Here is a 15874-nt window from a genome sequence, read left to right as displayed (position 1 = left end):
CTGAGGCAAAGAGGTTGTTCCCCAAGATCTCACAATACATGGCCGCGGTCGTCCTCTCCTTAATACAATTAATGCAGTCGTCCTGCCCCATGTGCAGAAAAACACCACCAAAACATGATGCTACCATCCCCATGCTTCACAGTCGGAATGGTGTACTTGGGATGGAACTCATCATTTGTCTTCCTCAAAACACAGTTTGTGGAATTATGACCAAAAAGTTCCATTTTGGTCTCATCTGACCACAAAACGTTCTCCCATGACTCCTCTGTACTATCCAAATGGTCATTGGCAAACTTAAGACGGGCCTTGACATGTCTGTTTCAGCAGGGGAACCTTCCATGCCATGCATGATTTCAAACCGTGACGTCTTAGTGTATTACCAACAGTCACCTTAGAAACGGTGGTCCCAGCTCTTTTCGGGTCAATGACTAAGTCCTGTCGCTCCACTCCGATTGAGATTGACCGTCGTGTTTAGCTTCTTCCATTTTCTAATGATTGCTCCAACAGTGGACCTTTTTTCACCAAGCTGCTTGGCAATTTCTCCGTAGCCCTTTCCAGCCGTGTGGAGTTGTACAATTTTGTCTCTGGTGTCTTTGGACAGCTCTTTGGTCTAGACCATGTTACAAGTTTGAGTTTTACTGATTGTATGGAGTGGACAGGTGACTTCATGCAGCTAACGACCTCACACAGGGGCATCTGATTTAAGATAATACATGGATTGGAGGTGGACTTTTAAAGGCGGACTAACAAGTCTTTAAAGGTCAGAATTCTAGCTGATAGACAGGTGTTCAAATACTTATTTTTAGCTGTATCACACAAAGAAATCGTTAAAAAATCCTACGTTGTAATTTCTGGATTTTTCTTTTCAGATTATCTCTCTCACGGTGGACATGCACCTACGATGAAAATTTTAGACCCCTGCATGATTTCTGAGTGGGAGAACTTTCAATTATAGCAGTGTTCAAATAGTTGTTTTATTCACTGTACCTTTTGGTTGCACTAAAGCAGGGGTGTCCAAAGTTTTTCCTCTAATGACCACATATACCGGAAGGGAACAAGGCTACTTTGAAATTCTTCAACTTTAATTTCAACACAAAACCAATCAATTATACAGCTGTGGCAAAATGTTTTCAGAATGTCACAAAATTTAGTGACTCGTTTTTTTAATACTGGCAGTTTGAATGTACTGGAGAATGTTATGAAAAGTGATCAGATGAATTGAAATTAAATGTAAAGACCCTATATGACACCAAAATGAACTCCACCTCCCCTCTCCGCCCCCTTTCCACTGCAATTCAGGCCTGACACAGAAAGACCAGGTGATATAATGTTAGTGATTCTCTCATTAACACAGGTGAGAGGGTTGATCAGGACAAGGCTTGTTCACTTTGTCATGCTGATTGTTACAATTACAGCTTTAAAAGGAGTGTGATGCTTGAAATCATTGTTGTTCATCTGTTAACCCTGGTTACCTAGGTTACCTAACTCTAACCCTAACCCAAGGAAACATGTACAGTCATGACTGCGATTCACAAAAAAAGGGCTTTACAGGCAAAGATATTGCTGCGAGTAAGATTGCACCTAAATTCACCATTCAACAGCTCATCAGGAATTTCAAGGAGAGAGGTTCAGTTGCTGCAAAAAGGCTACACAGGGCGCCCAAAAAAGTCCACCAAATGCCATGACTGTAATGTAGAGCTTGCTCAGGAATGGCAGCAAGTACGTGTGAGTGCATCTGCATGCACAGTGAGGCAAAGACTTGGAGGACAGCATGCTGTCAAAAACAGCAGCAAAGAACCCACAAGAGAAACAAGACACACTGATATTCTGCAAAAGCCACAGGGACTGGACTACTGAGGACTTCGGTTCAATCATTTTCTCTGATGAATCCCCTTTCCAATTGTTTGGGGGATTTAGAAGAAAGCTTGTCCGGAAAACAAAAGGAACATGGAGTGGAGATGGACTTGACTGGTAACACATCTTTGAAGGTCAGAATTCTCGCTGATCGACAGGTGTTCAAATACTTATTTGCAGCTGTATCACACAAATAAATTGTCGAAAAACAATCATACATTGTGACGTCTGGATTTTTCTTTTTAGATTATCTCTCTCACAGTGGAAATGCACCTACAATGAAAATTTGAGATCCCTCCATGATTTCTAAATGCGAGAACGTGCAATATAGCAGGGTGTTCAAATACTCATTTTCTTCACTGTATGCACTGTGGTCAGATTAGTGTCATCCATTGAGGCTGCATGGCTCATTCAAAGATTCAGATTACAGCATTTACATTCCCATCAGAATATTTTTCAGAACAATTTTGTGTTTTTCCAAACTTACAATGAAAACGTCAAACAAAAAATATATTGCTAACCAAACCAAGCAAACTATTAACTATAAATTTGAAAAGTCGCTTCCAAATGTTTCATTTATTTATTTTTTTAACCCACAATGAAATCACTGTTTTTCTTGGTGTAAAACTGAATTATTGCTTGCAGAATATCTTTAGCAATGCATGTTGAAAGTTGAATGATGCTCCCAAACAGTTTTAAAGTTAATGTTATGTTGCCTCCTATATTTAAAATACAGAATTACCTTTTTGTGCACTGTATTGTCTGTGCTTTGATCCTTGATCAGGTTGTACCAAGGTGTAATTTTAACATTATACACCATCTCATCCTTTACTTTCTACTTTGGCTCCAGACCAGAGGTTTTTACCGCAAAAGAGAACATCTCATCCAGTTTCACCACTTTTTCTTCTATTATTCACATACCCCAACATTCATTAAAGCAAAAGCATTTTTTTTACTTCTACCATTATAATAGAGAGTAAACGTAAGCGGTATGTCTAACTCTCTTTGCTCTACGTTGTCCAGACTGTGTTGCTAACTAAAGCGCTGGTGGTGGACGGTGTTTGTAATTATGAGTGTACCCCTTGACGAGCCAGAGGAGACCGGTGTCAGGTAAACAAGGAAGTAGAAGTAAGCTGAGCAGCAGCTTGTTAGAGACCGTGTACTTCCGTGTTTAAAAAAAAAAAAAAAAAGACCTCAGGCTGTGGTTCACTGCGCTGGATCGGTTTTCATGTGCGCTGAGAATGTGCGACAATTGCGCAATTGCATCGGTCAAGACAACACCAAATAAGAGACATCTTTCAATATTTATGTATTTCTACTCGTAACAAATTTTACGCGCGTGAATTTTCGTGCTCGACTGTGCAGATTTGTGAGTCCGATGGTGCGTGGCCACAATCGCCTCCGTCAAATCACAGTGACTGGAATCATACATATTGAAAGAAAGTAGCTGTAATTATGATTTCTTTTCCTTTTAGAGTGGAAAGGGGGCTGGTGTAAAGCAGACTAAGCAGGCGAGTGTGTGGCGGACCAGAAGCTAGTTGTTAGGCCGTTCGGTGTGTCCTGCCGAACCAAGGGCATTCCAATATGATTGACGTAGAACAGTTATAACCTTAAATATTAATATTATTATTAACACTTAATGCTTATTTTTCTGCAGAAAAGGGAAAGCATGCACATCACAATGATTTTTAATTCAATATTGAGTTTGTCCCGCAATGTTGTCTCAGTTTTTACATTCGGCCCACCGTGAATGAGTTTGACACCGTTGCGCTAACACTGTATCTGACGACGCGAAGTAAATGTCTTTTGCAGAGCCGATCAATGAAGTCATTGATCAGATTGGTGAATGATGACAATACCGATCAGATCGTAAAAAGTCAGTACACGCATCCACATAATTTTATTTTTATTTTTTGTATTTTGCCACCAAAAAAAATACAAGACTACTAAGTAGAGTAACATTAGCTGAGCCATTTACACAACTCCAGTATACCTTCAAGTGCTGGAGTTGTTTTTTCTGTTGACCCACATTTTTTTCAAACTCCATTAGAAGTCTCTCAAGTGCATCAAGTTCTTGCTTAAGTTTGTTCATTTTATTTTGAGGCACTTCTATATGTGAACAGAGAGAAGCAAATAAATTATTATAAAAAAAATTCTTACTGAAATTCTATAGATTACAACAGATCTCTCAAACACTTACCTGCAATTGACAAATCCAATAAGCACTCGATAAAAGAAATCTTCTCCTTAATATGACAGCTGAGAGTCTCCAGGTCGCCCATTTTTCCTGACAAAAAGGAGTGGACAAAACAGATATGCAAATCATTCATTCAATGCGCAGTATTTACTATTAACAAAAAAAAAAAAATCTAAATAACAGATAGTCATTAAGAAAGATATTTAGACCAAAACTAGATATTACGTACAAATAATAATCTATCAAATATTTTGTCATATATTATGGTGAAAGCTATTTTGAAAAAGGTGTATATTAGTGATGGGACAAAATGTACCAAGGCTCCAATGTTTATGTCAAGTAATGAGAGGGGCGTTTCCACAAAGCATGTAACGAGTGCGCTTAATTTGTGCAAAACCTGGAAATGATGACGTGTGAAGCTCCACTGGCTGGCTGGACAACGTGATGGTTTTGCAGGCATTGTAAATTCATTACAACTCCACTACACTCTATGAAAGACCAAAGAATGATGGCTCACAGCATTTTTGTTTGCTAGCGCAATAATTTAAGTTTAGCTTTCCATTTCTTTTAATTTGAAAGAGACCTTTAACTCAGTAATTTCTATTTTTTGCAAGAGTTCAAAATGTGTTCATTTAATGAATATAGTAATCCCTCTTTACTTTGTGCTTCACCAATTGCGGCTTGAGTCAGCCACTCACATTTGAAAAATGTACGGGTGTGGTCAGTCATGCTGGCAGATATAAAGTTACAGCTGTGGTCCACCAGGCATGCCCGCAGATAAAGTTATTGGTGTGATTAGGGATAGAATCTCAAGACCTTAAATTAATTTACTGGATTAATACATAACTGTAAATTAAAAATAAAATAAACAAATACATAATAAAATTTCAAACTCAGAAATGATCATTTGCAATTAGAACTGATATTAGTAGAACATGATAGAAAACGGTATTTAAAATTTTTCATCAAAAATTCTTGATCTAACAAACTTAATCTGAAGAAAAAATAAATGTACTCGCCTATTATGGAATAAACAGTCTATATCCACAATGTTTTAAAAATGCTGAAAGTTTAGTTCAACATAATCGGCGTTAGTGGCAACAAGCTATTGATACATTGTAACAAACATTCGTGTTGACAATCATGATGTATTGTTATAATCTAGCGTCATTTACGGCGGTATGTATTGTCAATCCATTGCCAAAAGCTAGCAGTAGATGATCTATATCTTCCTACAGCATGTAGAGGGGAAACGTTTTCAACTTCAATAACGCGTACCAAGGGGAAATTTACCTTTCGGATTTAGATTAATGGACAGACTAGTCTAACGTTAGTACTTAGATCAAGTCAAAGTAAATCACAATCGCATACTTATTACAGTTAGATACTGAAACATACTGTGTTATATCCCAGAAATGTTTTCAGTGTAACTGAATTTCCTTTGACATGGCTCATGATGTTGATGACTTTGAAAGTAAATGCGCTTGCAGTATGTGAAGAAGCTCTGAACATGCGCTTTTGGCATAACTTCCAAACATGCATAGTACGGCTGACTTCCATTTCCTGTTTCCGGATAAATACTTATTGTTTAGGAGCAGGCTTGTTTAGTTAACGCTTATGAAAGAAACACGTAAATTAATGTCAAGACTATACAAAATGAGCGACGTCTTTCAATTATTTTTTTCTACTCTCAACACATTTTATGCGCGTGATGTTTCATGCTCGACTGTGCAGATTTGCGAGAGTGACTGTTTCGTGCATCAAGTTTTTTTACACCACCCCATACCCTGCCCCATCCCAAAAAAAAGACAGCTCGGCATATAGTATGGACTGTATTACTTGAACTTTTGTATGTGATCAAAGACGGCAGAACTTATGTTTTTGTGGTGCCATTATGACGTGAATCAATCAGCAGTGCACTACATAAAGAGGACGTGGTAAACATGTGAAGTGTGATGATGAAGAGGCTGAAGAAAGTGCTGACGAACCTCAAACTGCAATGAGGGATTCACTCCCTCGAGGACGAGGCTTTTCGGCATGCAAAGGTTTGTTTGAAATATTTCAAAAGCGTTACACCCTCAGAAGCGTCCGACAATATGGTACGAGCTGTCGAATTGAGCAATTGTGTTGACGCGGTTATGTCCTAGTACAGGGGAAATTTGAAGCAGAAGGAAAAACGACAACACCATGTTTTTCCTCAAAGAAGAAAAAAACTGTTACACCGTCACCCCTTTTGGAGTAATTGTACATAAAGTTATGTCATATCTGCTCTCTTGTTTTGCTTTTAATGCTTGATGCTATACGTGCTTAAACAATGTGATGCAATGAAAAAAGGCACATTGGTGGGACAAAGGTGACGTCACAACTGTGTGACAGAGAGGATGTAACAACAGTGGAACATTCTACACTTTCTAGAAGAAGACGTCACACGTTTTTTTTGGTCACTTTTTGTAATGCAATAAAAATGTTTAACTAGACACTTGTACTGCTACAATTTTTGTCTCAAGTATGCCAAGTATAAATGTTGACATATTTTAGACATTCTGGTACCCCCACACACATATACACACGCACGCACACACGCACACAAACATCAGCAGCACCTCCAGCAGAAGTCTCTGAGTGATGAATCGTAACTATACAGTAATATGATACAGTAAGTTTTTTTATAATTTATATTTATATTATGAATTTATAATACTGTATATATTATATTTATATGGTTTTATAATTAAAGATTTAACTAAATACCTCTTTTTGTCTCAAATATGCCAAGTGCAAATACTGTTTACATGTTTTAAATGTCCTGGTACTCACATAAACATAATTCCCCTGCTACTCTCCGGTTTTTCACTTTCTGTGGGTGGTTCTGGTCACAATTAATCGCCACGACTGCCGTGGAGAGAGCAAAAGAGACACCGTAAATAGGAGGCCAACTTGCTAGAACGTGCCTTTTACGTGTGTGTGATCAACATATCTGCCACACCTGAATCAAGCGATAAGATGGATGATAGTCTTACATCTTTTTTTTGTTGGGACGCTGTCACACGTTCGATCAAAACTGCCTCAGCGATAAACTGATTGATTGTGATTGACACATGAAGAGTTTGTTTTCAAAACGAGACATAGGCATTTTTTTCAGATTTACAAAACTCGCGCCAAAATTATCCAGCTTCGAATGGATAATTTTGGCGCGAGTTTCGTAAATCTGAAAAAAATGCTTGGCTCGTTTTGAAAACAAACTCTTCACATTGAGCACCCCTGCTGTAGACTGTCATTTTCTGAAAGATTGATGGACTGCATGTATTACACAAACACACACTGAATTAATTAAAAGGAACATACAATATTAAAGCTGATTATTCACATCTCACACATCAAAATTAAAACTCAGCTCTCTTTTACAAAAAATAAAATAAAGTCAATACATTGCTGATAGATCGAATAGGATAGTTTATGTGGTGACAGTAATTTTGTTTTCGATTTTGTGCAATGTTCTACAAGAAGTACATGTAAGAAGAAATGTAATTAACTCTTCTCTTGTATGCTAATTATACTACACATGTAGAGTAGAGCCAGCTCTGTGTTACAACAGCAGGGTACACCACTGCATGGCAGCACCTGGTAGTGGGAATCACGGCTGGGTGTAGCATCTCTGCTATTCACCCTGGCCATGGAGGTCATCATCCGAGCCTCTTGCTGGGTGGTTGGTGGGCAGCTAATAAGACCTGAGGTGAGGCTGCCTCCTGTCAGAGCCTACATGGATGACTGCATCACACTTACCACAATTATGCTGCACTGCACGATTGTTAAAAAAAGCTCCAGCAAAACATCGAGCTGGCTCGCATGAAGATCAAGCAGAGTAAGTCTAGAACCATTTCCATTGTGAAGGGAAAACTGTCAAACCACCGCTTTCACATTGGTAAGGAACCAATTCCAACTCTGAAGTGCTTAGGCCGATGGTACGATGCCTCTCTTAAGGACAAAGAGCAAGTAGAGTAGCTCAGAAAGGATGTGGCCAGTAGCCTGGAAAGGATCGGCAGAGCCCAGCTTCCTGGGAAGTTTAAGCTCTGGTACTTGCAGTACGGGTTAGTTCCACGACTCCTTTGGCCACGAACCCTCTATGAGATCCCACTCTCAAAGGTAGAAAAGCTGGAGAGACTGATCAGGTCGTTTGTGAAGAAGTGGCTTGGCCTTCCCAGGTACCTCAGCAGCATTAGGCTCTACGGTAAAGGAATGTTACACCTGCCCATTTTCATCCAGGCAGAGCAGTACAAGTGCGCCAAAGTAAGACTGGAAATTATGCTACTGGATTTCAGCGATCCCCTGGTAGCCCAGAGTGCCCCAATCCTGGCCACTGGGAGGAAGTGGACACCGCTGGCTGCAACTGAACAGACAAAGGCAGCACTCAGATACAAGGACTTCATTGGTCCAGTGCAGGAGGGGAGGAGTGGGTTTGGGGCCATTAGACCAGTATGAAGAAAGGCCACTGCTGAGGGACGTCAAGAAGAGGGAGCACAAAGGTGCACCCAAGCTGTGTCGCAGGCCAAGCAAGGGCAGTAGTTGGCCTGAGAAGAAGTGGAGGCAAGGAAGATCACCTGGTACGAGCTGTGGGAGATGGAGGCGTTCAGTGCAAGCTTTGTCTTGCCTTTTCCCACGAACCTAAACCAGTGGTATGCCGAAGATCCCAAATGCCTGTTATGCCCAAGTCCTCTATCACTGAAGCACATCCTGGGTGGTTGCAAGACCAGCCTTACTCAATGTTGTTACACCTGGTGGCACAACCAAGTGCTTAAGTGTCTCACTGGTGTTCTAAAGAACCAGCGGATGAGGGTGAACACCCTCCTGCCCTTGTAAGCCAACTGGCAACCAAGGCTGTTTGTTCAGGAGGGGTAAAAGTCAAACCGGCCACACCAACAAGCCACCAGACAGCAGACAGCTGGGCAGTGCACAAGACTGGAAGCTGCTGGCAGACCTGGACAAGAACCTCTGCTTTCCATCTGAGATTGCAACTACCACCCTACGACCATATCTATTGCTTTGGTCTGCCTCTCTCAAGGTCGTCGACATCATCGAGCTCACAGTGCCCTGGGAGGGGGCAGTCGGGGAGGGGTATGAGCGGAAGCAGCTGCGGTATACAGGACTTGCGGCCGAAAAGTGCAACAGTAAGGTTGGAGAGCAGAGGTACGCCCGGTGGAAGTTGGCTGCAGAGGGTTGATAGCCTCTCCAACATCCAGGCTACACAGAGTCCGAGGGAAGGTCCATCAGCAGGCAGTCAGAGATCTCGCTAAGGCAGTTGAAAAGGCCGGCCAGTGTCTGTGGAAAAAGAGGAAAGACCCCAATTGGGCCTTTAGGAGAATTGATGGCACCTCGGGGGTGAACCTGGGACGCTGGGATTCACTGCTGAACCCTCTCGAGAGTGTCGTGGGTCGATCAGCACAACAATTGATGACAGAAGGAAGAAGAAGAAGGATAACCCATAGGGTGCAATCACTTTTTTGAACATCCCACGGAGCCTCATCGGAGCTGAATTATGCACGGATATGAGGGATATTAACATCTAGTCCAACAAAATACATCCGATCTGTATCCATAATAGCTGCTAAAACAATTCAAATTTCCACAATGTGAAACTAAAAAATGTTGTCTTATAATTCAAATATTTATGAGTAATAATAATCTACATTTAACCTGGCCACGTACTGAAATAATTTGAGCAGTGACATAGTTATTAATTTCCAATTCAGATGGCGCATCCTGTGGGAACATGTATGATTTTATATGTAGATCTCGAGACATACATATTGGGTGGCACAGTCACGCAGCTGTAGAGCGTTGGCCTCACTGTTCTGAGGACCGGGGTTAAAATCCCAGCCCCTCCTGTGTGGAGTATGCATGTTATCCCTGTGCCTGCATGTTTTTTCTCCGGGCACTACAGTTTCCTCCCAAAACCAAAACATGTGCATTGATTCGAGACTCTAAATTGCCCTTAGGTGGGATTGGGAGTATGACTGTTGTTCGTTTCTATGTGTCCTGCGATTGGCTGGCAACCAGTTCAGGGTGTACCCTGCTTCCAGCCCAATGATAGCTGGTATAGGCTCCAATGAATGAATGAGTTAATTGAGAGGGTGTATGGACACACACAAAAGTAAGTAGACCAACATCTTCATTTCACATGTCAAAAACTGTGCAGCTCCCAGTGTTGTCTTTTCTGTGGAAACCGGGTCAAAATGTGTTAAAAAGTGTTAAAAGTTGCTAACCCCTGTTCTAAAGGATTTCATGATACCTTCTGCTGAAAATCTGTTTGAAGATAAAGCGTTCATCTTCCAGCAGGACCCATCCCCTGCCCGTACCGCCAGAAGCACCAAAACCCGGGTTCATGCTATCACAATGCTAGACTGGCCAGCCAACTCGCCGGATCTAAACCTATTGACAATCTATGGGTGATTATCAAGAGTAAAATGAGGGGCATCAGACCCCAAAAGAGAGCAGGCATCGAGAAAATCTTGGCTTCCATATAAGTAATCTCTTGTGTGACATTCTGTTTCTTCAGAAAGAGTCTGCACGCCATTTCTTAAGGTTATGGACACTGCATGATGCATCCAGTGTTCTCATTACAAATGGGTATGAAGAGATCATTGTTCATCTACTTTACCGAGGAAAATTTAAACGCTTTCCTGTTTTCTTGTTTTGCCTAAGTCGACCCAGCGGTGCTTGAATTTGTTTCTTAAGCTTCTTAAAATAAAATTCAGTGGAGTTCTTCTCCTTACTAGTTGAAATTGACCAAAGCACGTATGCACAGCTCAATGAAGAACACATTGCAGTAGTTAAAGCCCAAGTATCATCCCGATAAACATTCTAAAATAGATATGGTAATGCAAAATACATATAACAATAAACACTTCAATGTCTATACGAAAAAAATATGAGCGGAGAGCGCGTCATGCATGCACAAAGTTGCGGAAGTCTCATTCCACATCCAAGTGGTCGCCATATTGGCTACATCTTCTGTCCATGATGTCACACTGGGACATTCACCACTGAAATTACGTTGTGCCACCTACTAAGGGATACGAACACGCCCATTCTGACACGGAAGCTCTTTTCGAAGAAAAGAACATCTCACAACCGAGTGAAGTGACCGGGGCAATATTACCCTATCATTTCGAGCCATATTTAGATGATGTGCAGATCACAGCCAAACCACCTCCCCGCCTGATCCACGCTGCCGCCCGTCGACAAGGCCAGCGGCAATCCACAAGGCCGGCTCAGCCTTGTCGACAAGGCCGGTGGTGATTCCTCCTTCTGCGGCTGCTGCACCGAAGGCGTCCGACGCTCACATCAACTCATTTAGCACCCCTGACTTACGTACGCGGACCTTTTGTTACGTTATGATTGGATTACGCCCCCCCCCCAACTATTGGTTTGTTTGGGGTTTTTTTTAGTAGCAGTATACACACCTACCTGTTATTTGGAACCCACGAAGCTCCCATCCTTTGCATCTGTGCAATCCATTTTTCACAACGAATTGGGTCTTTTGGAAAAGTATGACGAACGAATCCATCCTCCAAATGTTCGAGCAATATCCAGCAATACAAAGATCTGGCATTTTGGCTAACACGAAGGAACAACGAGCCACCTTCCAGCAGGTAAAACTAGTTTAAACAGACGAGACCGCTTGAGTGCGCTACTGCCCTGTACGTAACTTCCTCGAAAAAAAATATCCCTCGAGAGGATTTTCATGGCGGGAGTTACAAAAAGCCGTAAACATTAATCATGTTTAGTGGTAATAAAAAAAAAAAACGCCTGTGTCCATACTGGCTGCCGTTTTTTTTTCCAATAATAACATACTAAAAATCACGCATTTCATGACAGTGGACCTTTAAAATGCACTAAAACATGGAAGGTCAAGAGTGATCCCAACAACAGGGATAAGAATGACTAATGTGGAAAAACACTGAAAAAGTTTTGCCTGGGGCGGGGGTGTTTGAAAGGGGGGTGCACCTCCCTTTGGGCACGAAAACGTTTTATATAACACACTGTTAAATGTCATAATCATCGAATCATAATATTTTGAAAATTTAAAATGAGTCCAAACAACCAAACTAATTTTGCCAAACTTCAGACATAAAAATGTAGACAGAGTGAAATTTTTATCAAATAGGCTACTGCACTTACAAGTTATACTTCAGAAATAAGTATACAAGTTTCTTTCGGATTGTCCCTTTAGGGGTCGCCATCTCAGATGAACGCTCATGTGAGGGAGAGAGAGAGAGAGAGAGAAAGACAGACAGAGAGAGAGAGAGAAAGACAGACAGAGAAAGAGATCATGAAATATAAACGTGAGTGATAAAATGTGTATTCTACAAGGCCAGTGCCCAGTAAAATTTACGTCCAACTTACCTGTGTGTTTCCTGGTTTGGATGTGCTCCTGAATAAGTGCACAGCACTTTGCCAGAACATACACTTTTTGTATGTGTTTGGGTAGACATGTTGATACCATTTTCATTCCTATCTGCACGGTTACACTTTTTTCAAGCCATGCCCATGTGAAGGTTTTTTACGTTGTGGTTGTTATCTATTTCACTGGCACAATCTTCATCTTTTCGCTCCAAGACTTTCGTCATACTGGAAAACGTGCAGACCTCTCGATAACATATCCGTACGTGTGTCAATAACTTGTATCTATGCCGTAGTAAACAGAATGCTTCTCCAAGAAATGTTAACATCAGAATTGAGAATTGTGAGTTGATACACCCAATGCAAGACTCAAGAAATGTGGACTTATCTTTGAATTTACTCAACTTACTTTACTTTAATATTTGGTCCAGTAGCCTTTGTTTGAAATTACAGATGTCAAACGTTTCCTGTAGTTATTCACCAGGTTTGCACACACTGCAGGAGGGATTTTGGCCCATTATGACACACAGATTTTCTCTAGATCAGGCAGGTTTCTGGGCTTTCGCTGACAAACACGGTAGTTTCAGCTCCCTCCAAAGATTTTCTATTTAGCTTAGGTCTGGAGACTGGCCAGGCCATGGCCAGAACCTTGACATACTTCTTACGGAGCCACTCCTTGATTCTCCTGGCTGAGACCTTCGGGTCACTGTCATGTTGAAAGACCCAGCCACGACCCATCTTCTATGTTCTGACTGAAGGAAAGAGGTTGTTCCCCAAAATCTCACAATACATGGCTTCGGTCATCCTCTCCTTAATACAGTCCAGTCGTCCTGTCCCATGTGCAGAAAAACACCCCCAAAGCATGATTTTATCAGCCCCATGCTTCACAGTGGGGATGGTGTTCTTGGGATGGAACTCATCATTCGTCTTCCCCCCAACACAGTTAGTGGAATTAAGACCAAAAAGTTCCATTTTGGTCTCATATGACTACAAAAGTATCCCATGACTCTGTATCATCCAAATGGTCGTTGGCAAACTTCAGAGGAGCCTTGACATGTGTTGGTTTAAGCAGGGGAACCTTCCGTGCCACACATGATTTCAAACCATGACGTCTTAGTGTATTACCAACAGTCACCTTTGAAATGGTGGTCCCGGCTCTTTTCAGGTCATTGACCAAGTCCTGTTGTGTAGTCCTGAGCTGATTCCCCACTTTTCTAAGTATCATTGAGACCCCATGAGGTGATATCGTGAAGTTTAGCTTCTTCCATTTTCTAATGATTGCAACAACAGTGGACCTTTTCTCACCAAGCTGCTTGGCAATTTCTCCGTAGCCCTTTCCAGGGGTGTGGAGTTGTACAATTCTGTTTCTGGTGTCTTTGAACAGCTCTTTGGTCTTGGACATTTACAAGTTTGAATCTTACTGATTGTATGGGGTGGACAAGTGTCTTTATGTAGCTAACGACCTCACACAGGCGCATTTGATTCAGGATTATATCTGGAGTGGAGATGGATTTGACTGGTAACAGGTCTTTGAGGGTCAGAATTGTAGCTGATCCAGCCCACTCCATAATTTCTAAGTGTGAGAACTTGCAATATAGCAGAGTGTTCAAATATTTATTTTCTCCACTGTAGATGATGTGCGGATCACTTCTAACTGTAGAGATGAAAGTGGAGTTTTGTGAAAATTCCTCAAAATACAAATGTGAGAACTTGGGGGGTCCGTGAAATTTTTGAATAAATGGATGGCTGTGGTGCATACTGACGATATCTGTGAACATTCAGACAAAAATTGAAAGTAAAATTAGTAAGTGCTGACCAAAAAAAAAATTGAGCAGAAGTTCTCAAAGAGCCAAGCCCAGATTTTTTTGCCCCCCATTCCTCTATCACTGGATAGCACAAAAAAAAGTGTCATTCAAGTATGCCTAAAATATGCTAGTTTATGTCAAAACAAATGAATTAAAGTGAACTATTCAGTAAAAAGACATCTAAAATTGTCCTTTTCCCCACATTATACATATTATAGTATAGATATAGAATATACACAAAAATATATCCTAGAATTTCTATACTGTACAACAAAACATGTTAAAGAAATTGATCTGTAGTAATTACTATTATCATTTAAATCTCAAACTTGTTACGTCGTGTTGTACTGATACACTCGACCACATTGCTCACTATCTTAGACATACATCTAGTAATACTAATAGTATCATGAGTTGCCTTTAATATATATATATATATATCTCATACACACACACACACAGTCACTCAGATTTGAAAAATGTACAGGTGTGGTCAGTCATGCTTGCAGATAAAGTTGCGGATGTGATTAGGGACGGCCTTAAAATAACTTACTGGATTAATATAACATAACTAAATTAAAAATAAAACTAACAAATACATAACTAAAATACAAAACTAAAATTTCTAACTCGGAAATGATCATTTCCAATTTCAACTGATACTAGTGGAACATGAAATAAAACTAAAATTTTTCATCAATAAAAATTCTTGATCTGACTAACTTTATCTGAAGAAAAGTTAAATGCACTGGCCTGTCAAGGAATAAACACGGTCCAGGCATGAGCATTTCACGGAAACGATCGTTCCGTTACCGTGTCGTTGCGCAGCCTAAGAAAACACGGAACCGAAAGTCCGTTTCCCAGATCTCAGGGCTTACTTTTAATAAAATTCGCCCATGTCTGGAATGTAAACAAGTTCTCAACGAAATACAACAATCTGTATAACACGAACCTACATGAACCCCTTTATTTTTAATGATTAAAATGCCCAGCTTTGTCAGTGTGGTTTACAAACAGAACCGGTTTCCGCTTCTGCCCTACGCATGCGCAAGGTCGAGTTATTCATATCCGGGTCACTCAAACGCTAGTCAAACATGTCGGTTGCTAAGCGTAAAAGACAAAATGTTCATGCCTGCTAAGGCTTTATTCTGAAGTACATGTAAAAACCGGTTCCCATGAGCATTATCAATGGGAACCGAAAAATCGTTTTCCACCGTTTCCTAGGACAAAAATCAACGGAACCGAAAGATCGGTTACCATACTTGCCGAAATCCTCATGCCTGCGGTCTAAACGCTGAAAGTTTAGTTCAACATAATCAGTGTTCGTGGTAACAAGTTCGTGATAGATTGGAACAAACATTCCTGTCAGCAATTGTGACGTATTGTTGGGGGTGGGGAGGGTCGGGGGGCACGCAACACGGACTGCCGTAAATAGGAGGCCGGCTTGCGAGAACGCTCCTTTCTGTGCACGCGCTCGACGTATTGGCCACATCTGAATCAAATGACGGATGATAGTCTGTTTTTTTTGTTTGTTTTTTTTTTTTTAGGCCGTTATAGTGCCTCGCTATCGACGCAATGAGCACCCCTGGTGTAACTGAATTTCCTTTGCTCATGATGG

The 15874-nt window shown here is 41.0% G+C and overlaps 1 protein-coding gene across 8 annotated transcripts in view; it reads right to left on the bottom strand.

Moving 5' to 3' along the window:
• Positions 1-15874, bottom strand: part of ska1 (spindle and kinetochore associated complex subunit 1) — a 56477-nt gene that overhangs the window by 26988 nt on the left and 13615 nt on the right. For 3 of the 8 annotated variants that reach the window (XM_061823606.1, XM_061823599.1, XM_061823600.1), the window contains exons 2-3: positions 4055-4141; positions 3848-3963 (exon numbers count right to left, since the gene is read on the bottom strand). The exons of 1 other annotated variant lie outside the window; for it this stretch is intronic. In XM_061823606.1, the coding sequence (XP_061679590.1) occupies positions 3848-3963; positions 4055-4136 (198 nt within the window). In that variant the 5' untranslated portion in view covers positions 4137-4141. Of the gene's footprint in view, positions 1-3847; positions 3964-4054; positions 4142-6868; positions 6944-12229; positions 14182-15874 lie in introns of those variants that run through there. 4 more of the 8 variants (XM_061823601.1, XM_061823602.1, XM_061823604.1 and 1 more) reach the window with 3 other exon arrangements.

Source organism: Syngnathoides biaculeatus, chromosome 6 (assembly GCF_019802595.1).
Source record: "Syngnathoides biaculeatus isolate LvHL_M chromosome 6, ASM1980259v1, whole genome shotgun sequence".
NCBI classification, from domain to species: domain Eukaryota; kingdom Metazoa; phylum Chordata; class Actinopteri; order Syngnathiformes; family Syngnathidae; genus Syngnathoides; species Syngnathoides biaculeatus.
Note: the sequence above shows the minus strand (reverse complement) of the source record. Positions and strands in the feature narration are given on the sequence as shown.